At 44.5% G+C, this 24,734-nt stretch overlaps 1 protein-coding gene across 1 annotated transcript in view; it reads right to left on the reverse strand.

The window, feature by feature from the left end:
• Positions 1-8,434: 8,434 nt before the first annotated feature.
• The window catches only part of DPY19L4 (dpy-19 like 4), a 39,699-nt gene continuing 23,399 nt past the window's right edge, over positions 8,435-24,734 (reverse strand). The window contains exons 14-20 of the mRNA XM_088471494.1: positions 22,723-22,842; positions 21,019-21,139; positions 19,686-19,742; positions 17,940-18,022; positions 16,346-16,478; positions 14,569-14,727; positions 8,435-10,423 (exon numbers count right to left, since the gene is read on the reverse strand). Coding sequence (XP_088327620.1) covers positions 10,259-10,423; positions 14,569-14,727; positions 16,346-16,478; positions 17,940-18,022; positions 19,686-19,742; positions 21,019-21,139; positions 22,723-22,842 — 838 coding nt within the window. The 3' untranslated portion in view covers positions 8,435-10,258. The remainder of the gene's footprint in view (positions 10,424-14,568; positions 14,728-16,345; positions 16,479-17,939; positions 18,023-19,685; positions 19,743-21,018; positions 21,140-22,722; positions 22,843-24,734) is intronic.

Below are 24,734 nucleotides of genomic sequence, written 5' to 3' on the forward strand. Positions count from 1 at the left end.
TGGTTGGTTTAGGAACCAATGATTTATTTTTAAATTAATTTATGATCAATTTAACAGCCAGGGGCTGTACCCAATCAATTGTTTTTAAATTAATTTATGATCGATTTTTACACCTGGCTGTCACTGGCGTAGCTGTGCAGGGGTGCTGTGGTCCTGTCTGTCGAGGGGCTGTTGCCCAAAATAATAAACAATTTTTTTGTGTGCATGTCAGCCACACCTGTCATCGGCATAGCTGTGCAGGGGTGCTGTGCTGCTGTCTGTCAAGGGGCTGCATGAATATTGCAATGAAAACCTTTTTTTTAAAGTTATTGGGTTACAAAAAGTTTTTTTTTTAAGCTCAAACATAGCAGAAATGTTATCCTAACAGCTTATAAAGTTATATGCTCTAAAAAACTAAAGCCTATATTTGTAAAAAAAAAAAAAAACTAAAGCCTAATTCAGCCAAAAGAGAGACTGACACCATGGCTAAACATAAGAGTCACCATCTGGATGTGAATTATCTCATTTGCAAGGGGAAAACACAACCCTCAGATGAGATGGATCTCAGCCAGTGGACAACATTGAAATCACCATTAAAAAGTCACAATGGAAGACTACAGTGTGGAGAATCTTTCTTCACAGTCAGGAGAGGCCTCAGAGAACATTAAAAAAGATGCTCTAGGTGCTGAACTTCAAGGGATTTCTCCATCATGTTCTGCAGTGTGGAAAGGTATCATTTACATGTTTTCTATAAAGCAGTTCAAAGTTACAGCCTTCAAAGTGTCTGGTAATTCCTGGCAAAGGTGGGTGTTATATATAGCCAAAGATTATTACAAGCAAAGGATTCATCTGTCCGGAATCTGTCTGGGAATTCATGGATCGTATTTGGCCTTCTTCTTCCAAACAATCCATCCTGGACTGCCTGTCCAAAAAGGGTAAGCAGGATACAGAAAGAGGAGCTAGATGTCCCCAATGAAATTTTTTTCTTCTATCATAGATGATGTGGAGAGATAAGAGCTTCAGATGTTGGACTCTGAAGCTCCCACCTATTTGGCTTCCGTCCAGAGAACAGAGCTCTGTTCCTCAGGAACTGTCTATGCCTGAGCTGATAGGTAGGTAGTCTCTGTCTGTTGGTAAACACCCTTCAGGAGATGGCAACCCAGAATAACAACTACTATAATAATGTGTCCACTGATAATATTAATAACCAGCCTGATCCCATAACAGCAACATACCCCATATGGCCAGCTCATAACATGACACCCAGTTTGCAGCCTCCTCTTGCTTATGACACTAATCCAGTCGCCATGGTTGATCAATCAGCAATGTGTGGTCTACCCAATTTTTGGCCTTCTACATTCTATTCTCATTCACAAATCTAAGAGAAGTGGACAGTGGGAACAATGGCAATTTGAAGGCCACTAACTAACTCTGTTTTCTTTAATGTCCCTGTACAGGGCGGAAAATTCCGTTACAGAAAAGAAGGTTTGCAAAGGATTATTTAAGTCAATTGTCTATTTATTATTTTTGTAAAGCACGCTTCCTGCTCCCCTTCTGGGATGAAAAAAAATCAACTCCCAGCAAGCAGGCATGGCGCAGCCGCACAACGTAATACTTAAACCTTAGGTCTGAAATGTTGCATTTGCTGCTCAGTTCCGCTTGTTCACAATATATCTCATATGGTTAAGTGCACAGTGAGAACATCGGCAGTTTGAAGGCCACTAACTGTTTTTTTTTTATGATCCTCTACAGGTTCGGAAATGCCAGTTTATAGAAAATTTGCAAAGCATTATTTAAGTCATTCGTTTATTTATTTTTGGAAAGCACATTTCCTGGTCCCAACGTGAGCTGTGAGGTGGTCAAAAATGACTGGAAACAAGTAGAAATAAATGTTATTGAGGTTATTAATACTGTAGGAACAAAAAAAGCCCATTTTATATGTGATTTTAGCTGCTTTTTTATTTTTTAAGAAAAAATCCAGATCCAAAACCAATACCAAAACACGAAAACAAAACACGGAGGTGAGGTTTTGGCAAAACCAATACAAATCCAAAACCAAAACATGAGGGTCGACGCACATCTCTAGTTATTACTGATTACAACCTCACACAACATCGAAAGGCATTTGTAAACACTCACAGGAAGAGGGCTGGCAGACCAAATGCCATAACAGAATCTGAAAACAAGTTTCTGAGAGTCAACAGCTTGCGTGAGAGGTGGCTCACAAGACAACAGCATAACACTGCTCAAAATAAGCAAGACTCAGTTTCAACTGTGAAGAGAAGACTCCAAGATGCAGACGTGACAGAGTGTAAGTAATACTTCTTTTCCACCCAAATTCCAGGCCCAACCCGGGATTTGGAACACGCTTCCAAACCGGGTCAGACCCCTTTCACACCACGGCACCGACCCGGGTTAGTCCCGGGTCAGCACCATTCACACTGCACCCGTGTGCAGTTGAACTCTTATGCCAGCGCTTGGAGATGACATCATCTCCAAGCGCCAGGAAATCTGTATCTCCCCATTTTGTAAACGGGACCTGGGTTGTCTGACTCGGGTTACTCATTTACACCGCCCCTTAAACTTTGTCCTTCCTGTGTCCAACCCTGGTCACTACCTGGATCACTGGACCCAGGTTATTTTTTGGGGGACCCTTTTCCACTGAGCTGAGATCTGGGTAGACCCGGCAATAACCTTGGTTATTGCAGCAGTGGAAAAGGGAAATAAGAAAGCCATTGCTAAGATAGCAAAATAAGAAAAAGAGTCTTGCCTGGGCCATAAAAACCGATGAATCAAAATCTTTGGTTCATCACACAGGGTTTTTGTATGCCATTAAGTAGACGAGAGGATGGTCTCTCACGTGCGTGACTTCCACCTGCCAAACATGGAAGAGGAAGCACGATGGTCTGGGTCTCGAGTGGCACCCTGAACCAAAAGGGCTTCTGCAGCATTTTGCAATGTCGTATAATATCCTCTGATCTACACCTAGTTGGTGAAGAGTTCATGCTGCAGCAAGATAATGACCCAAAAACATACCTCCAGGCCATGTCAGATCTACCCCTAGAGGAAAAGAACAAGACAGTAGACCAAGCCATGAAAGGGCCAACAGTCTGCAGATTTAAACCCCATAGAGCTGGTTTGGGAAGTAGTGGACAGAAGGGTGAAAGCAAAGCAACCTACAAGTGCAGCACATTTATGGGAACTTCTGTAAGAGTGTTGGGTAGAACTTCTCGAACAATATTTGATCTCCAATGTAGAAAGTGGGTTCGACGATTATATACAGAATGTAAAGGGCGGCCACTTTGAGGAGTCAAAAATTTAGATTAAATTTTGTTAAACAAAATGATTCCACAATTTCTTTTATTTTGTATTATCTCCAATTGTCTATTTGTTCTATGCTTTAATTTTAGAGTACAATGAGACATTAAAATGAGTAATTTCCAAAAATAACTGAAAAAATGGGATTGTTCTAAAACTTTTGACTAGTATTGTACATCTATAAAACCAGTATACTCAGTCAACCAATGTCAGGGATATAGAGCCTGAGGGATTCTTAATCACTGCCAGGAATCAACAGTGTATGTATCTGACTCTTGATCTCTTGCATTGGCATATTACGCCCTGTCTCTTGATCCCTGGCATTGGCATATTACGCCCTGTCTCTTGATCCCTGGCTTTGGCATATTACGCCCTGCCTCTTGATCCTTGCTACTGGCTCCTTTATCTCTCCTGCTCTTGAGCTCTGGCATTGGTTGATTCTCTCTCTAGTTCTTGATCCCAAGCAATATGGTGGGTGGGCCCATAACCTTGGCCATGATTATGCTAAAAACCTCTATTGATTGCAAAATTTTATTGCATTTATATATATTATTAATAATTTGGAGTTGTGCACCTGAGATTTGTCTGTTTCTGTGCCTGCAATTAGTCTCATCAGGTAGCACCACCCATCATATATATAGTCAGGTTGTGCAGTCCAGAAATCTTTCCCATTGGTTTATTATGTCCCTGTCTCGTGATCCCTGGCCTTGGTTGCATAAAGGGGATTACACACTACAAGATATATTGGACAATCTGCCAATCCTCACCCAATCTTCACGACCATTTTATAAGTCCGGATTAAATTAGCCATGATGCTTACCGCGGGCTTGTAGCTCCAGACTTTAATGCCAAGAGCTATTCAATTACAAGCCCATTTGCGGCACGTTAACCCATAGATTCCAGGTTATGTATCTAGAGCTATGGGTTAATGCACTTGTGGAGGCCGCGAAAGTGCAGAAAGCCCAACTTATTGCGGATGCGCGGTAAATGCAGGCTTACTGCGGTCCGCAATTGAATAGCCCCGGCCACTTAACATTGGAGCTACAAGAATTAAATCTGGCCCATAGTGTGCACACCTAATTAATCGTGTAAACACTACTGAGGTTGTATCAACCCATTAGATGTGCTGCACGTCAGATGGGATGTAAGATATAGAATAGGAATAGTGTGTACGCACAACCACACAGTGGGCGGGACGCATGACGCATCGCACTCGCGATGCATTCCGCCGGTCTTTGCATGCATACCGGTGTTGGTAACACTGATATACATTACGATCACCGCAAAGGACCGTTCTGTCGGTAAGAGTGGCCCTTTGCGATGGAGGGACTTCCGGGTATATGACCTAGAAGCCCCTCCAGCATCCTTCTGCGCAGGATGCACACGCCGCGGTGGGTGCTGGGAGGGATCAGATTGGATCCCTCAATCAGCACTCAGCTGAGAGAAGCTCAAAGGCTTCTATAGGTAACGCCATCAGGAAGATACCGTTACCCACCGCAACCAAGCTTGGTGCATATGAGAAATGCGGTCAAAGCTGCATTTTCGGGGTGTGACCGCATTTTTTCCCCTTGATGCATCCCGCCCAAGCAATCCTTTTAAGATGTCATCTGAGCTGAATTGTGTTTGATCTTGGGGCACAATATATAACGTGTTTGGAACGATGATAGCAGAGTGTGTACTGGGATCGTATCCTTGTTAGTGAAATGACCATTACATCATTTTTAAAATTGTTTAGGCGTGTACCCAGCTTTACAGATCGTCAACCAATGTCAAGGATCAAGAGCCTATCCATTTTATACTTGATCACCCTTTATTCTCCTGCAACATATTTCAACATACCTTAGAAATTTCCTGTATATGTACTGTGGGCCTGATTCAGAGATGGTCGCTGATACGATCGCAGCTGTGATGTCGTACGCAACGCAGCTGTGAAAATATTCCAATAGTTACAAAGTTTACCCGAGCATAAAGACGCCCACTGTTGCCTTCTCGTAGGATGTCACATACCTTTGAAAACATCAGTAACATCAGAGCGCATTGAGGGGCCATCTTGCCCTTGCGCCAGACTGACCAGCCGCACACTCGGCAGCTCTCCTGACACGCAGGGGGCTCTCATGCTCCTTAGGAGATTGGAAGTTTGGGTTTATGCAACGCTCATGTGACTGCGTTTAAACGATCAGACACATCCGCGTTTTACTAACCACCACCAAAGGCTGAAAACCCCCTCACTGGCGATGGATAACTGTGTCCGTATTCGAAATGCAAACGCTGAGCATGCGCAGTGCGATTTACACACATGCAACCGCTCGATATGCGTACGGAACCTCCTTTGCATCCATCTCTGAATCAGGCTGTATGGGTGCTTAATTCAAGTTTTAGATCAAGACTTTTCAAAATATATTTCTGTTATAGGAATCCACTCTGCGTATTATTGTCTGACTGTCACCAACTAGTCAAGGCATTACACTTAAGGGGGGTATCCACTTAGCGATATACAAACAAGAGCACGATTGCGACATTGCAATCGTGCTGTCGTTTGTATAGCTAGTGATGTGCCTAGACTGAATGGTCACTCGTTCAGTCCCGGCACATCCCCCATCCCCGCACATGCAGAACCTGATGAGATCGTCAGGTTGACCTGCATGTATGGGCGATGTCGAATGACGGAAGCGACCCGCGGGCACACGCATCGCGGGTCGCTTCCGTCCAAAACATGCACGATGCATGCGCGATTTGCAAGCGATTGCACGATAACGATATCGTTATAGTGCAATCGCTTGTTTAAATCGCTTAGTGGATACCCCCCATAACACAGTGGTTCTCAACCTCGGTCCTCAGGACCCCTCACAGGTCACGTTTTCCAGGTCACCCAGCAGGTGCACAGGTGTAGTCATCACTCACTGACACATTTTAAAAGTTCCACAGGTGGAGCTAATTATTTCACTTGTGATGCTGTGAGGAGACCTGGAAAACATGCACTGCAGTTTGAGAACTTGTGCACTAACACCATGCTATGCAAAAACCCCTATTCTCATAATCGTCTACAAATTTCTGCTTTTGCCCATATGGCGCTAGATCACCCTGCATAGTCGTGCACTAGCCACAGCAGGGTAAGCCGCGGTGTCCCCAGGCAGTTTTCATGTCGTACGTGAGGTCCTGTGAATGCAGGTGGGGATTCAGCTAGAATGGACTATAGCCAGAAGGAAACATCCAGTCTCCACACTTTGGTCTGCGATGTACTGTAGCCCAGAAGTGAAGGAGTTACTGATAACACAGATGCTATTGTTGCAGAGAAATGTCAGTGTTCCGCTATACAATACATGTAATAACCGGCTCCTCCATTTGCTTCCATTATGGGGAACTGGATATGTGTTATTAAAATGAAATTAAATCCCCAGTTACCAAGAATAAGCTCATTATTTCAGCCATACAGAGGAATCCAAATCAGCTCATGTCTAACAAATAGTGTTATGAAAGATGTCAGAGGCGCAGATGATGACAGTCGGACATATTATATAAATAACATGAATGACCCAGCGCATGGAAGATAGGGTTTAACTGTTAATAAATATTTGCGGCTAAGAGATGTTACATGGGTTGTACCACCCTGCTGACCACATTCATACTCACACATTATCAGCAATAACATTTTAGCCAATCAATATTGTATTGTAGTTCATGGTATTTATCTTCTTTTTGTATTTTGTTCGCAGTCACATAGGGCTGTGTACAGATATCTACCAGCATGGGGTGAGCCCAGGGCACCAGGTGGGTGAAAGGAGGTGCCTCTACCGATGTTCCCACGCCATTGCAACTGCAATTCCCCTCCCCCCTCGCTTCTATTTGAATTGACTCCAATATATTCAATATTTATATTCTATATTAAATTCATAGGTTTGTTTGGTTAAGCATTCGGACACCCCTGCGCCTATTGGGATGAAACCAATGCGAGGTGGTCCAGCTGGATCCTGGCCAGGTTTTAGGGGGGTTAGGCTGCCGGTCAGACCTCCCGTTGGTGTATGCTGGGCAGAACTGTGACCCGGGGAGCCTGTTCTGTGCCTTCCACTGGATGGATATGGACGAAAACTTTACAGAGTGGTAACAATGGATCCCAGAAGACATACTTAGGGGTTGAGGTCCTGGCCAGACCTCTGGTTGTACGCTGGGCAGAACTTTGACCCAGGGACGCTGGGCAGAACTTTGACCCAGGGAGCCTGTTCTTGGCCTCCCACTGAATGTATGAAAACTTCACAGAGGGGTGGCAATTGGTCTGAGATGCCTAATGGAGTGGTTGGGGTCCCAGTCGGACCTCCTGTTGGTGTAGGCTGGCAGAACTTTGACCCAGGGAGCCTGTTCTTGGCCTCCCACTGAATGTATGAAAACTTCACAGAGGGGTGGCAATTGGTCTGAGATGCCTAATGGAGTGGTTGGGGTCCCAGTCGGACCTCCTGTTGGTGTAGGCTGGCAGAACTTTGACCCAGGGAGCCTGTTCTTGGCCTCCCACTGAATGTATGAAAACTTCACAGAGGGGTGGCAATTGGTCTGAGATGCCTAATGGAGTGGTTGGGGTCCCAGTCGGACCTCCTGTTGGTGTAGGCTGGCAGAACTTTGACCCAGGGAGCCTGTACTGGACCTGCCACTGAATGGACTTGGACATAATAAAATTTAATACATTAAAGAATTAAACCCAGGCAACACCGAATACTTCAGCTAGTTTTTATATACCGTACATTGAACAAGATACAACCGTATCAGGACATTCCCACAAGTACATATTTTGACGGGCCATCTCTGTAATTTATGCTCTAGGTTGCCAAGAGTTTACAAAAAAAGAGTCTAATCTCCAAACACTCCCGATTACTGAAGCAGGTGCATGTCCTCACTAGAACACACTGGGGTCAATTCAATTGCGGGTGGTGCCATCGATGCCCTCAATTTAGTGTGGGCATAAGCCACACTTACTGTAGTCCCAAGACTGCCTATGTATGCAGTTTCAGGGTGAAAATACCACAAATTGGGGGCGATTTGGTGTGCCGTTGCTAGCGTAGAAGTTTACCAATAGACCGTCAAGTGCGTAAAAATCAGAATAGCGTACAGTGCTCAATCCGGCCAAATATGTACAAAGTAGCAACAGACATCATGAGTAAAGATGTTGATTTATTAACGATCACTCCACATCTTACACCGTTTTCAAAAGTAGATGTTTGTGGCTCGGACTGCGAGAACCTACAGCAGCGCTCACAGGTTCCTCGCCTTTCCACGTGTGTAACATACATAGTACAGTCTTCATTTTGGCAGGCGACTTTGGTTCACAGACCAATATACAGCAAGTACACTTGTCATAAAAACATACAGCAACCTCACAAGCACACACGCACTACAAACATACATAAAATGCCAATCATGTGGCAAGATGGACACTTAAATAAAAGCCTGCAATGCTGGTAACAGGATTAACAGAAAGCAAAACCAAATCCATCACTAGGTAATACATGGGGAACAGTAACATTGAAAAGAATGTTTCAGTGCAGAAAAGACTAGCTTATATAGGATCATGGCAAACCATGTATATTATTTGAACGTGTAGCCATGGCCTGTGCAAAGTGTAGGCAGCTGTTCTAAATTGTGACAATGGAGCAAATTAATTCACTAGGAATTGAGGCAGGACACACTGTGCCTCATGGCTCCATGAAGTACTGTATCTTGCTCTCAATGAACTGATATGGGTACCATTTAATGACCCTAAACAAATATTTCCCAAAATGTAAAATACACATCTGTTCAGCTTATACATACTTAGCATTGGAATATACAATGTCTCTTGGAATATTAAAGTGTGCTACATACTTAACATTGCATCATTCAAAGTCACTGACTGACCTGGGAGTGATTGTAGACCAGCAGCAGCTAGAAGACCATCATGGCCTGGTGTATGACATTACATTAAAAGCAGTGGTATCAATAGTTACCCATGGTGTTTTTAATAGCCAATCAGAGAGCAGGGTATGCAGACGTGCACCCATGCAAAGGCATATCCTGTATGTAACTGATGGGGCTCAGCGTGAGAGTCGGCCCATATTCTGCACTGTATTCCCTCCCGGGCAGCTGCCTCATTCCGTCACTGTTCCCCTCCCCAGTGATTACAGGAATAACAGCTGACCAGCAGCACATGTAATGCAGCATATTGGCCGACTCGGACACTGAGGTCTTGATTCACTGAGCAGCTTTCATGTAAAATCGCCGATATTCAGCAATTTTTTTCCCTGAAAGATTTCTAGAAAAAAAAAAAAAAGAATTTTATTAAAGGCACAACCAGGCACAGCGGGATAGAAAATATAGATTTCTATAGAAGGAAAAACGCTGCTCAGTAATTCAGGTAAAGTCACGTTTCTTTTTTTTGCATACAAGACACCTGAGGCCCATCCTTTGTACACCCGTTTTTTCTATGCTCTCTGCCAAGCAAAAAATAAAATAAAAATGTAAATATATATTTTTGTAGTTACATAAAGCACTAGGAATTTTATAAAATATGTATCGTGTAAAATACAACAGGTCTGCCTAATAAAATAAAAATCAAGACCAGTAAAAAAACAGTGAGAGGAAAAAAAAATATGTTATCATTTTGCATATTTTAAAGCTGAAGATGCATCCAACTCAAAATGAATCGTAGCGCGCTACTGAACAGCAGCGATTCTCCGGATTAGGACTCGCATGTTCCAAGGTCCAATGCTTTCTCACAGGCCCATAGAACCATCAGACAGCCTTGTGTAAACATTAAACGATTACAATAGAACACGGTCCCATGTTCTGGGAGTCAGATTTAGCAGAAATGCGATGGGGTAATATTGGAGAAACGCGATGATGTAGATATTGGAGAAACGCGACGGGTTCAGAAAGAAAAGTCTCACGACAAGTTTGTCAATGTGATAATTGCCAAGCACAGGTGAAGTGCGTGTGATTTTCAGTACTGGAAAGATATAATTGTGTTGATTTTATATACAAAATAGGACCTGTTCCAAAATACCCTGGTGAAGTAGTTCACATATGGAGAATAATTCATTTTGATTTCATGGCAGAAACGTCCATATTTCGAGTAGGCATAAATATCCCCATTTTCATTCACCACCTGTTGAAGGAGAGAATAATTCATGCAGATAAACAGAATCTCATAACCTAAAGATATAATTCTACAACTGGACAATGTGTGTTTGAATAAAATGCAGTTAGTCTGAAGCAGTCTGTAATGTAGGTGAAAATGTATTAAGTAATGGGTGCAAGTAATGGGTGCAAGTAACGGGTGCAAGTAACGGGTGCAAGTAACGGGTGTAAAACACTCGAAGAGGATTTATTTTATGTTCTATATTTAAAGCATGTCCACATTCTGATCATATGAGCATTAGGGTTAGGCTGCGTGTTTGGATACGGTTAGGGTCAGTGGTCGAAGTGGGAATTTTATAGTGGGGGTATGGAAAATCTAAGGTTGCACTTATGTGCACACCAAAGGCGCGCATGCACCGGAACAGGGTGCGTGTCCTTATGACGCGCTCTTTTTCAGTAGTATAGTGTACCACACCGTAGTACCCCTTATACACATTATGCCACACAATAGTAGTCCCCTATACAATGCCCACAGTAGTAGTGCCCTTTATGCAATGCTCACAGTAGTTGTGCCCTTATACAATGCCCACGGTTGTAGTGATCTTTATACAATGCCCACAGTAGTGCCCTTATACAATGCCCACAGTTGTAGTGCCCTTATGCTCTTTATACAATACAGTAGTGCTCCTTATAGTAGTGACCTTATACAATGTACACAGTAGTAGTGCCCCTATGCAGCGCCCCTGGTAGTAGAGTCCCCTATACAATGCCCACAGTAATAGCGCTCTCTATACAATGCCCAAAGTAGTAGTGCCACTATACATTGCCCACAATAGTAATAGTGCCCACTATACATTGCCCCTTGCAGTAGTGCCTCCTATTCATTGCCCAGTAGAGTAACAGTGCCCCCAATATATTGGCCACAACAAAAGTGCCCCTTGTATTAGTGTACACAGTATATAGTAGTAGTGCCCCTTGCAGTAGAGCCCAGAGTAATAGTGCCTCTTGTAGTGCCCATATTAGTGCCCCTTGTAGTAGTGCCCATAGCACTGGTAGTGCCCACAGTAGTAGTAGCCCTTGTAGGAGCGCCCACAGTAGCAGTAGTGCCCCTTGAAGTAGTGCCCATAGTAGTAGCAGTAGTTCCCCTTGAAGTAGTGCCCATAGTAGTAGTAGTAGTGCCCATAGTAGTAGCAGTAGTGCCCCTTGAAGTAGTGCCCAAAGTAGTAGCAGTAGTGCCCCTTGAAGTAGTGCCCATAGTAGTAGTAGTAGTGCCCATAGTAGTAGCAGTAGTGCCCATAGTAGTAGTAGTAGTGCCCATAGTAGTAGCAGTAGTGCCCCTTGAAGTAGTGCCCCTTGAAGTAGTGCCCATAGTAGTAGCAGTAGTGCCCCTTGAAGTAGTGCCCACAGTAGTAGTAGTGCCCCTTGAAGTACTGCCCATAGTAGTAGTTCCCCTTGAAATAGAGCCCCCTTACACATAAACAGTCAGACAAACACACATAAAAACATACTTACGTGAAGCCCCGCTCCGGTGCCCGCCGCCGTCTGCCAGCTCCTCGCTCTGCAGTGGGAGAGAACTCCCACAGTGCATAGTCCTCTCCTGTCAGCTCCGCGCTCTGCACTGTGGGAGAGGGAGAGACGACATGACGTCTCTCCCCAAAACGCACTGCAGGAGCCGGGAGGCACAGCTCAGGAGTGAGCTCCGTCCTCCGGCTGCAGGGAAGGAGTCGCCGGGCGCCTGCTGGTAACACAAACTCAGCAGGTGCCCGGCATATGGAGAAGGCAACATCAGCGCCTTCTCCATATGCCTCTCGGCGGCGGGCGGGTCAGTGCTGGAAGTGCCGGTATACCATCCCGTTGTATACCGGATCACTTCGAGCACTGGTTAGGGTAAAATAGTACTGTCGACATTCCATGGTGTCGACATACATAATGTCAACATTGAGGAACGTTCGACATTCTGATTCTCAACAGTCAGACCAGCAAATTCATATACCAGGGGAGCACCAAGTTCCACTCAGTCAGGGGCAAATCCATGGGAAGGCGATCAAAGTGATCTCTCCCCAGGTTCCCCCCACCAAACCCCCCCTGCACAGCCATAGGAGACTGCTCCTGCTGATCAGCAGCAGCAGCCTCCCTGGTCTTCTCACAGCCCAGCACACGGCTGCTGCGGCTATCAGGTAAGGGAGTAGAGGGGGGAGGAGAGGGGAGAGGGGGGAAGGGGGTTGGGTCGAGCAGTGGACACAGACCCGGACCCCTCCATCAAGCTAAGGTAATTAGTACCGCCCCTCCTTGGCGCACCCTACAGTATGAACTCTCAATGTGAGCGATGACATTCACAATTGTGTACGGCATCGCTAATACTTGAGAAGAGGTTTGCGGTGCCTGGGCGGAGATTTGGAGTGTCACGGGCGTGTCTGGGAACAATTGCACAGGCGATGCAGCCTGAAAATGGGCATCGCAGCGCCCATACACGCCATCGCACCAGCCTGCACAAAGGGAAGGCATATCCCCGCAACTGCTACAGCGAGAGCGGCTGCGACCGTGGATGCGTTATCATCCACCTCTGAATCAGGCCCCTTGTTCTGTATTTTCACAATAGGTTTTGACATAACCATTTTGGCAAAATAAAAATGCAATTTGCAAAACAGAGATCCCCTGTATATTTATATATAAAGGGTTCTGCACCTTGTCACTACTTTCAGTCATTGGTTTGTACAGACACTTATGTCACATCCATTGTCTTGTGCTTTTATGTCCATGTACATGATCAGAAACGGTTATTGTCCTTCTATAATCTGTTTACATTGAAGTAGAAATACATCTGAAATGTCGTCATGTGATATATCGACATCCTCAGAATGCAGACGGTGAAGCGCCACTTAGGGCCGTATTCAATTAGCGGTGGAAACGGCCGTTTATAGGCGAAAACAGACGTGTTTCGACAAAAAAAAAGGGCAATATTTTTGCCAAAGAAACAGGAGAAAACACAATTGGCGAAAAAAAAAACCTGGGGAAAAGTTTTCTCCATTCCAGACCAGGCAAAAAAAAAATGCAAAATCCCTATTTTTGACTAAAAATATTGGGATTTCTTTCAGAACCCTTTGGACACCCCCCCCCCTAATGATAAATGAATCCCAAAAAAATTTGTAAGTTGCGCACTTTGGTGAAAAACGTCCACGCAAATTTTGGGTAAAAAAAACCTGTTGAAATTGTTTTAATGTATTGGGTCTGATTTTTCGGGGGCGGTATGGATGTGTGAAGTATTAAACATCGCACGCGGCCGCAGCAGGCAGTTTATTATGGTTTTTAAAATTGCGTTTGTACGACACGAAAATATACTTGCACCCATTTTAACGTACTCCCAATTTACGTGGAACAGTAATTTCCTGGGAAAAAAATTTCTTTTTCACCCAAAATTGCGTGGTCGTTTGTTACCAAAGTGCGCAACTTACAATTTTTTTGGGGGGTAATTTATCATTAGGGGGGGGGGGGGGGGGGGTGTCCAAAGGGTTCTGAAAGAAATACCCACATTTTTAGGCAAGAATAGGGATTTTGCATTTGTTTTCTCACTTGGTGTGGGATGGAGAAACTTTTCTCCAGGTTTTCATTGGTTTCGCCAATTGAGTTTTCGCCTGTTTCTCGTCGAATACATTGCCCTTTTTTTGTTGAAAAATGGGCATTTTCGCCTATGGCGAAAAAAAAGTCTGTTTTCGGCGCTAATACGGCCCTTAGAGGGTTAGGGCTAGGCTGTGAGGGGTGGTTAGGATGCGGGAAGGATCCTAATTAAATACGTAATTGAACGTCGCTTCATCAGACAACTTCGCCGGAAGTGCTAGTCACATGGCCACTGGCAACCTGAGGACATTGCTGGAGACGCCACTGCCGCCAGGACCAGGTAAGTGACCGCTGGGCCACCAAGGATCTTAGTTCGACATTTTATCATGTCGACATGTTATCCGTGTACTCAAGAGGATTGTCGACATGCTTATTTCGACCATGTCAGCTTTCTCATATTGACATGATTGAGAACCATCAACCTAACATAACCGCACCCATTCTAGAACACATTTTTGATGGTGTCATCTAACTCCCCCTCGTATTTCCCTCCCACTGCAGATGTTACACTATTGGTGCCTCTCCTATAAGCCAGGATAGAACAGGCAATAAACGTACGTGGTCATTTGCAATATCCAGTAAGTCTTTCACCCTGCAGCCTTTCATCCCCGCCACATCATTGCAGATGGAATCTTCAATCACTACATAGCTGGCCTTATACGAGGTGAGGATCTTGTAGATATCTTCTGCTGACCTCATGCTATAGATTTGATAAACCTGTGAGATATCAAATATTCCATGTTTATACAGTTTTGAAACAAACAGTCTTAAAATAACTAGAGAACATTACAGTACACCTACTTGTGTACGGCTAGCTAGGCCTAGTAAACAGCGAAGTGGGCTCTTGTCCATCCAGTAAGTGATCTGGTTCCCTCTGGTGGACACTTGAAGAAAAGCAGACCTTATAATCAATGTAACGGTGGGTACACACTGTCCGACGCGCCAACGATATATCGGCCAAACTGTCGGAAAGTGTGTAGCCAGCATTAAAAAGTTTTTTCTTTATGTTGAATACTAACATAGATGATCCTATCCTTAAACAGAAAAATGCCTAAGCAAGCCCATGAAAAGTGGCCATAGGCACTATCGGAGATTTCCCAGTAGGCTGCCATAGAGCATGAGGTCATGGAGCTGCTTAAGGCATTTAAAAAAAAAAAAGTGTTAAAGTGTGATATGCAGACACAGTGGGGCGCCACTCCTCGGTACCCTGCTCAGCAGTGCTCTTCACAGTAACTCTAAGAGAAAGAACGAAACGATCCAGTCTCCATGTATAATGACAGAACAGCAACTATTATTTACTCTGTATCCTTTCTGGTCTATGGCACTCTCAGGACAACGGCTCATCCACATAGACTACATTCTCACAAATATTGGTTCAGCCTAGAGCAGTGTTTCCCAACCTCGGTCCTCAAGGCACACTAACAGTCCAGGTTTTTGTGATATCCATGCTTGAGCACAGATGGTTAAATCAAAATAACTAAGACACTGTGCTTAACTGTGGCTATCCTTAAAACCAGGACTGTTAGTATGCCTTGAGGACCGTGGATGGGAACCCCTGGCCTAGAGAATGGATGCAGACACTGCATAGGTAAAGCTGGGTACGCATTACACGATATTTCGGCCGATCTGACGGATCGGACCGACATATCGTCAAAATCGCCTAATGTGTAAGTCCATGTCTGCCCATGCGCGCTCCTGTTTGGTCGTCAGTCGCATCTTCAGGTCGGCCCTACATGCAGCTCAGTCAGACGATGCGGCCGATGACCCCATGCAGCAGGACGCGGCATGTGCCGACATATCGGGCGGTCAGGCTTCGGAGTGTGTAATGTGCTCCGGCCGCCCGATATGTCAGCCCGTCTCATCGCTGGGTACACACATCGTTAAGTGTGTACCCAGCTTAGCAGATGCAGTGTAAAATAAACAATACTAGGAAATGCATTTCATTTTCTTTTTAAAAATAGGGACATGGAATCAAAAGAAAGTACAGAAATCAAGACAGATTTGCTGCCTGCACATGTAACAATAGAGAAAACACAATACATGTAAATCATTAATAATAGTGGAATTCTTTGTGTTGGGCTGATCCAGACTTTCTGCATCACTACAGCTGTACTGAATAGGAAAAGCCAGTGCCAAGGTCATCCGTCAAGGTCACCAACTAAAGAAAGGGACAAAGCTCTTGTACGGAGACAAGGACACGTGTCTTGATCTCGTTAGTTGTGGGTTATTGTAATCTACTACCAGCAGAAGCTCTCATCTATGCAAATCTCACTAATGTCATATCTGTAAAACTACTAGTAGACATCTAAAATAGCAATTGAAGCGTAAGAATTACATGTTCATTCCTCTTCATCAGGTCTTCATCATTGTAAACTGGAAGACTCGTCACCATCCACCCGGTGCAGAGTTTAATAGCAGCCATGAGCTGAGGGCTCCCAGCAAACACTGCCGCAATGGGGGCCTGGCCTCTGCAGAAACAGAATTGATGAAATCATTGCTAAGTATAGTTACAACTAGACTCATATACTCAACAGAAACTACTGACTTTCCTCCAGCACTTATGGGGGAGACACATCGGAATCAGAGGGCTGCTTGAAATCTTTACATTCATACAAGAAGTACAAAACTTGTGGTTCTTAGATTAAAAAAATAATAATACTAATGATAATGTATGTGGCACTGCAAATTTAAATTACTTCAAGACCAGCTTCCTTTTTTTATTAATGCAAACTCACACAAAAAAACAAAACAAAAGATTTTTACACAGCGCCTCTCACAATCCAGTTAAAGGCAAAAAATATGGGGTGAGCTTTCTTTGTTTTTGTTTAAATATATTTCTTAAAGTGGAAAAACGTTGAGGAAAAGCATAGATACAGAAAACATGTTCTGTTAGCTGCAAGGTAAATATGTAACAAGTGTTAATGTGTAAGATGTAATGTGCGGCAAACTAACTGTACTGCACCTGTAATGCAATTGTCCGCTTGACAAACTCTTAAGGGAAATTTAACTTTAGTGCAGTAGGGGGCGATGTGCCGCTCCGGAACAGAGAATCGTGTCCTTTCACACGGCAAGTTTTCCCTCGTACCCCACAGAGGCGGGCAGAAGAACTTGCGATGACGGCTGTACCGTATATAGTTGATATGTGCACAGCCAAGAAAATTGTAAAAAGTTGAAAAAGAAATTTAAAAAGTGTGGACGTGGGTCATTGGGAAATTTTATCTCCTGTACACACATATTTATTGTACATCAGACGCAACATCACGTTAGTGTGGTTATTAGACATCTTTTACCTACTGACTGGCCTAATACACACAGCGCCCCCTCCCCAGCGGCCCGCAAATTATATTTTTCTTTTTTTCTCTGAAGGGGCTTTGGCAACGCCTTCCGTGATTAGGCCACACCCCCTACCCGCCCCCAGTAGCATGCAGATGATGGTCGTTCAGTGTGTATGAACGACAATCATCTGCATCTGCTTTCGCAGCCTCGGACAGTCTCCCAGTGCAGCCCAGCACACAGCAGCGTGTGCCGGCTGCTGTGACTTAAGAAGGAGGGGGAGCTGTGCCGGACTCGGGTAACTAGAACCCGCCCCCCCCCCCCCTCTCGGCGCCCCTGTGTACGGGCGATCGGCTGATCGCCCGTACACACTTGCCGATGGACAGATATCGTCTGTACACACTGGCTAACGGGGGCACGATATATTGGCAGATCGGCCAATATATCGGCCAGTGTGTACCCAGCATTATTTGTTTCATTTTTTACTTTACGTATACTGTTTATGTAATAACTGTGTATATCACTGAGTGATTTATTTCTCTTTTTCGCTTCTGCAATAAAAATATTTTTGAAGAAAAAAAAAAAGTGTGTACGTGGCATCGACTTTTTCTATATTAACCGGAGATCCATTAACCCAACATTCTGCTGGCACTCACTTTATCCAGTTCATGAGCTCCACAGCGTCAGACTCGTAGTGTTCCTCCAGTTCCGTCAGCTCGTTAACTATTTGGGGTAAGAACTGTTGAGGGAATTCAAATACAAAAGTAGTAGCCTGGTTACAATTCTGAATGAACCATCTGTCCATCTATAAAATATATATGGGCTTTCCATGTTTATAGGTCATGATTCAAACCCATTACATGATTTGTACATTAACGTGCAGCAAAACACTTATACAATTAAAATAAACCCTACAACAGTAACTAAAGTCCACATAAAGCAAAGCTAGCAAAAAAATAATGTCTAATCTAGCAGGGCAAGGTCTCATTTTAATGCCCCTATGTAGTTATCTGGGGAATGCAGAGTTTATACACACACACTTCATTCTAGCACCCTGCACCTCTCAGAACTTGTGCAGTTTCTCTTTCCTTTCTGGGGGTGTTGCTCTCTAATCTGGTGTATCTAGCACACTCTGGGCTGTTTGTTGCATCAGTTGAGTGTGCTAGAAGCACCAGAGCAGAGAGCTACACCCCAGGCAGGAAAGAGGAACTGCAGGGGTAGTAAAAGGTGCAGGGTGCTGGAATGAAAACTATACTGTATATAGGTGTATGGGGGCTAATTGCACCTCATTCTAATACTAGCTAAAGACTTTAAGCTGAGACTTCTTAAGGTGCATACACACACAACGATTTTTGGAACGATTATCGTTGCCGATATCATTTATCATTCTATCGTTGAAAAAATCGTTCACTTTCTAAGTTAAAACGATGAACGATTATCGTTCATGCGCGTTCACGTTTGTAGTTCAGTCAGACTGACCAACTCAACGATTTTCAGTAATGGAATATGCAAAAATCGTTTGTAGTTAAAAAAAAATCATTCATTACATTTAGTAAATGAACGATTTTAGTAAACCATTATCGTTCATTTTTCCCTTGAAAAAATGAACGAAAATCGTTGACTAAAATCGTTCATTTAAAAAATCGTTGTGTGTGTATGCAGCTTTAGTGTTTCGTTACAGTGCTCATTCCCAAGTGTAAATTACTGCAGAGTTCACGGTGTGCTATATAAACTGGGTCACCTCATAGGCCCAGCAATTGTTAGAATTCTACTGCATCTTAACGGTCACATCCCATTTATACACAGCAAAGAGATGACTGAAGACGAGACTTTGGGGGTCATTCAGACCCGGTCGTTAGCGCCGATGCGCTCGGACCGGGTCGATGGCCCCCCACAGAGCATGCGCACGACGGCGCCGATGCCGTCGTGCGCATGCGTGAGCCGGTCGTAGCGGGTCTCGATCCAAAGGGGGCGAGCTGTCGATGTTGATTGATAGCGCGCCCCGTTTGGAAGGCGGGCCGGGGGGGGTGGCAGCCCAAACGGAGGCGTTCCCATGGTAATGCCTACCATTTGGGGGCGGCCCCACTGACATCACTAGTGATGTCAGTGGACAGCTTCCGGCTCAGATGGAGCCAGAAGCTCTCCGGGGCTTACGACAAGGGAGACCCTACCCTAGGGTCTCGTCGTAAGCCCCGATGGTCGCGATGGTCTCTGACCATCACCGGAGCGGTCGTTAGAGCTGTGGGTGTTAACCCACAGCCTAACGACCGCAACAGAGGCGGCCGGTCAGGATGCATGTGGCCGCCCAGTTTCTGTGCGACCGCTTGCATCCTCCGACCGCCTCTGAATGAGGCCCTTTGTCCCTATGTGTAATGCAATGTTTACTGTGGAAAGTCTCTCACCTCTCTCCATAAGCTGAAACCAATCACTGCAGGAACAGCAGCACTTAGAATGAAAGCCTGTAACATATAAACAGAGACAGAAGTAATGCAGCACTACGGGCTCAGGCCAAGTCTGAGACATGGAAAAGGACCACAAGGTTATTATATTTGGGTCTTATTCAGCATGGTAAACTTGAGCCCTGCAAATGTAAGTGTGCAGTACTCATGCAGCTCTACTCAAACTATTGCACTGCACACTTCTATAATAGAGCAAAAGTACCCTACACCAAACAGTCTTTTGTTCTCTGAATTTACATGCAGTGTAAAATCATGGTTGTGAATTTCAATCCATGCAATGCTCCTGCCACCTTGTGTTCAACACTGGAACTTCAGGGTGCAAGCATTGCATAAAAAAACATTTACATCCACCTCCTGTATCCCATTCATGCATAAACAGAAAACAAGGTAAGTTGTGTATGACTCTTTTTGACCATACATTTAAATTAGTTTAAAAAATGATTGCTTGTTAAAGAGTCCAACACTTTGACATTTCCATACTAACTGTACCACCAGGTATATTAACAACATTTACAGATCTATAAGGAAAACCTCCAGCTACATAACTTCAATCTTTATAAAGGAGAGTACAAACCATTGTTCTATGCTACCACCCATGTCAGGCTGGCAGCCGTGTGCTCCTCATTCATATCCTTATCTCCAATATGTGAAAGTTTTTCGTGTTTTTGCGTGTTATGTTATTAGCTCTTATAGAAGGTGTGTGTGTATATGTGTGTTTATTAGCTTTTATATAAGCCAACTTGTACTTTAGTGGCCCTTATAAGCTACTTCATAAAGATATTATACAAGCCACTCCTATTCAGTCAATGCACCATCCGCTGGGCACTGAAAGCATGCAAGGCCAAATCGCAGCCATACTGCTTCACCCGTAATGGGACTCATCATGCTCAGTAAGTGAAGCCAAGTGAAGTTGCCCATAGCAACCAATCAGCTTCTCGTTAAAATATATCCAGTCCATTCTATAAAATGATTGGTAGAATCTGAATGATTGCCATTGTAAACTTCTTCACCTGTCCTCTTAACAAGGTTTGACACATGACACACCTCCCCTAAGATTAAAAAATGGTTATGGAGACTTTACCCTACTCCCTAGAGAAGCTTTACTAGAACATCCTTCTGACAAATGGCTTTACGTGGCAGCTCTTGGGATCAATGTTTTGCACACTTGTAAATGACATTTCTGTTCTCCTGGATAAGAATGGCTTATTCCCTTTCAGTCACATAAGAATATGATGGCCAGCAAAGCTCATGTATTATAGATAAGTGGATTGCTCACCAGCAACACGGGATGTATGGTTTTCAGACGAATCCACTTGAAAAGCGTTATCCAAAGTTCAGGGGAGCAAACTCCAAAAGCAGCGAGTACACAAACGTAGGGCGTCCAGAGATACTTCATTCTGAAACATGTTATACACGCATGAGTTTTCTGTAATGCCGAATAAGTCTAATCATAGTTGTGTCCAGTTATTATTTCAAATATTAGCACTATATAAATCACAGATAACTTCTCTACAAGGTCTAGCATGCCCTGAAAGCTTACCCATAACTCGCTGGGCATACTGGGTAGTCCCACAACAGCTGGGGAGCCATAATCATTTAATAACGCATGTGGGTGAGTTATTAAATCATTATCAGTTCTACTGACATCTATGGGTCTCTAAACTGACTCAAGTTAGGATTTCAGTGGAGTAAACAATGATTTAATTCTCAGACTTACTGTCTGATGACAGCAAGTATTCAGCAATATCACATAACAAAGGAACAAGCATGAAATGGATTGTATTGTTTAGATGCAGGAAATACATGGTTTCATACCTCCGTGTACAATATACACCAGAGTCCGTCTGTTCAGCCCGCTTACCAAGGTGGAATGGGTGAGGTAGGCAATAAAGCCGGCCGCACGGTTCAAATCCCGACAGCGGAAGCCAGGCAGAGGTGAAGATCCCGATCGCTAATAAGGTGTATTTACTAACTCTACCCCCCATTCCACCTAACCCCAACCCTCCCTTAGGGATGCCTAACCCTAACTCCCCCTTCCCCTAGCCCTCCCAGTGGGGTGCCTAACCCCAAGTCACCCCGGTAGCCCTAAAACCTAACCCTCCCCCCCGCGGCTGTCCACGCCCGGTTTATCTTCGTTCGGTATGCCGGGTGTCGGGAAGCCGGCGGTCGGTATTTAGACCGTCGGCTTCCTCACTACATCCCGGTGGAATATGTGGCCAATCAGGCCACACACGGCGGACCACACTACACAATGGTGACTAAACAAATGGATACCAAGAGGTCGGCGAATGGCCAGAACCGCAGATAGGGTGATCAGCAGATCAGAGTCATGACTGCCAACATCCTGATCAACTTCATGCTATAGGTTTAGTCCAACACTCTAGGGCAGTGGTTCCCAAACTGCGTGTGGCAGGGGTGCCACGGATTGATCTAGGACAATATCAGACTATTCGTTGTCATTGTAATATAGCAATGTTTATTATACATGTCCATGTCCTGCTTTGTATTCTAAGTCACTGGTTACTTATCTGTTCATGTACTTTGTGAGGCGCTGCGGAATACTTGTGGCGCCATATAAATAAATGATAATAATAAATAGGCAAAACCAGCACTGGTGGCTGCCAATGATAAAATATGTGGACAAATAGAAGCACAACCACATAACTGAACCTAAGCATGGCAGGTAAGCACAATTTACTTCATTTAATCATTTTTTGCTGTATTTCTAAATAAATAAAAACTTTTGGCATAGGGGTGCTGTGAAAACAAAGCTGATACTCTAGGGGGCTCCGTGGTTCAAGACAGTTTGGGGAGCAATGTTTTAGGTAAATGTGAAAAATAAATAAAACGTGCCAACAGGTGACACTGCCCCAGCATAAGCTTGGCTCTGGGATTGTCAAGAATGGTGAACAATGGGATTTATTAAATGTGAGAACAAGAGATAGTGTATGTGTAACCTCAAATGTAAGTCAGACCTCACCCCTCAAATGTCATGGCTAATGAGCCAAGGAGCAGCGTTTGGATGACATGATAGATGACTTCCGGCTTCTCCCCGATCCGTCCTTCCTCAGGGGCGATGCTACTGCTTATAGGCACACCCCTGCAAGCACAATGCTACAATCAGTGCTAGGACCAATGACAAACTAGAACAGCATTTAAAAAGATCAACTGTGAAAAAGAAACCTATTATAACCACACACATATATGCCAAGTACAGTATACATCCATTACATAATTAGGCTAAAAAGCACATTTCTAATACAGCATGCAACCTCCTGTTCCATGGGTTTTCTTTTGTTTATCATCAATAATTCTCAATTATACACCTCAGTTTTCCCATCTGTGCAATACACGTTATTAACATCCCATTCATCTTCCCCTAATTTCTCTATGGCAGAAAACATGATTTTTGGACTTTTCTGGATAAATCCTTTTATCTGATTCCATGGGGGACGCTGGAGATGGAATCAGGATGAAATCACGACACCGGAAGCCCCAATGGTCTACATCCCAGCAGGGGCTGGTAAGTACCCTAACCCTCCCCTGTCCCCCTTTACCCTCCTTTAGTGGTGCCTATCCCTAACCTCCCCCCAGTGGTGCCTAACCCTAACCCCCCTTCCCCTAGCCCAACCCTAACCCTCCCTGGGTGGTGCCTAACCCTACATCCCCCCAGGGGTGCCAAAACTTAACTAGGATTTTCTTCTGAAAATATAAATACAGCAAAGAGACCTGTCCTATTATGGAACGGAGACATAAAACCAGGTCTAACCCCACCTAAAGGAAGGACAGGATCTTGGGAAGACGAATAACACTGAAGAAGTAAACCCCTGTTGTCCGCAACAAAAAAGTAGTTATTCCACAACCTATGGTACTTTTTACAGACATAGGTTTCAGCGCATGGTGCATGGTCTGAACCACTGCGTCAGAGAAACCTCTAGCCTTCAAGAGGGATGTCTCAACAGCCACCCCATCAAAGCTAGATGCAGGAGGTCTCCTTGAAGGGAGGGCCGGACTGAAGATCCGGGCGGAAGGGCAGCAGCAAAGGACCATTGAGACCAATTTGGGGCCACTAGTATATCCAGAACACTTTCCCAGTTTGACTTGTTTAGGACGTGCTGAATCAGATCAATTAGTGGAAAGAGGTAGACCAAGTGGAATGGGCAGGGGAGGGTTGACAAAACAGGTCTCCGGGTCCAGATAGAAAAATATCTGTCCATCTTGTGGTTCAGCCAGTAGGCCATTAAGTTGACCTCCGGCTGGCCACTAAAAGCGAAAAACCTCAGAGTGGAGGGACCACTCTTCCGAGTGAACGTCCTGGCACCTGGGATAATCCACCTTCCAGATGTCCACTCCCAGAAGGTAGACAGCGGAGAGAGAGCCGGAAGGAACTTTTCGGGCCCATTTTATAAATTTTGCCGTTTCCTTCAAAGCCTGAGGTCTTCTTGTGCTGTTCTGATGGTTTATACAAGTGTCAGCCATTGCAGTGAATCTTGATAGGCAGATCCCACAAAAGAGGCCATGCTTGAACCAAAGCCAGGTATACAGCTAGAAGGTCGAAGACATTTATAGGTAGCCATGATTCCCGAGCAGAAAAAGTAGTCTGCATAGTCACTGCTCCCCATCCACATAGAATGACATCTGTCGTGAGCAGAGTCCAGGGGCTTTATTTACGAAGACAGTCTTGTATGGGGACATAACCGGAAAGCCTGTGACCAAATCTGGTAGTGGGATTTTCCACTTGGAAAGCCCGATGATGGAACTGAGCAAACTCCACCATAAATCGCGCACTATAATGTCGGAAACGACCAGCGATGCGCGCACCCGCTGGTAGTTTCCGACATCTATTATCACCTGAACATGCAGGTCAATCTGCCAATAACTACAGATTGGCCATGTTCAGGGATGAGAGAGGGTGCCTACACTGAACGACATATCGTTCAGTGTAGGCACTACAGGGGATTAGGAACTACTGTACAATTACAATGTCTTTCC

This window comes from Taudactylus pleione, unplaced genomic scaffold, assembly GCF_031769625.1.
Source record: "Taudactylus pleione unplaced genomic scaffold, aTauple2 ptg000114l, whole genome shotgun sequence".
Classification (NCBI taxonomy): domain Eukaryota; kingdom Metazoa; phylum Chordata; class Amphibia; order Anura; family Myobatrachidae; genus Taudactylus; species Taudactylus pleione.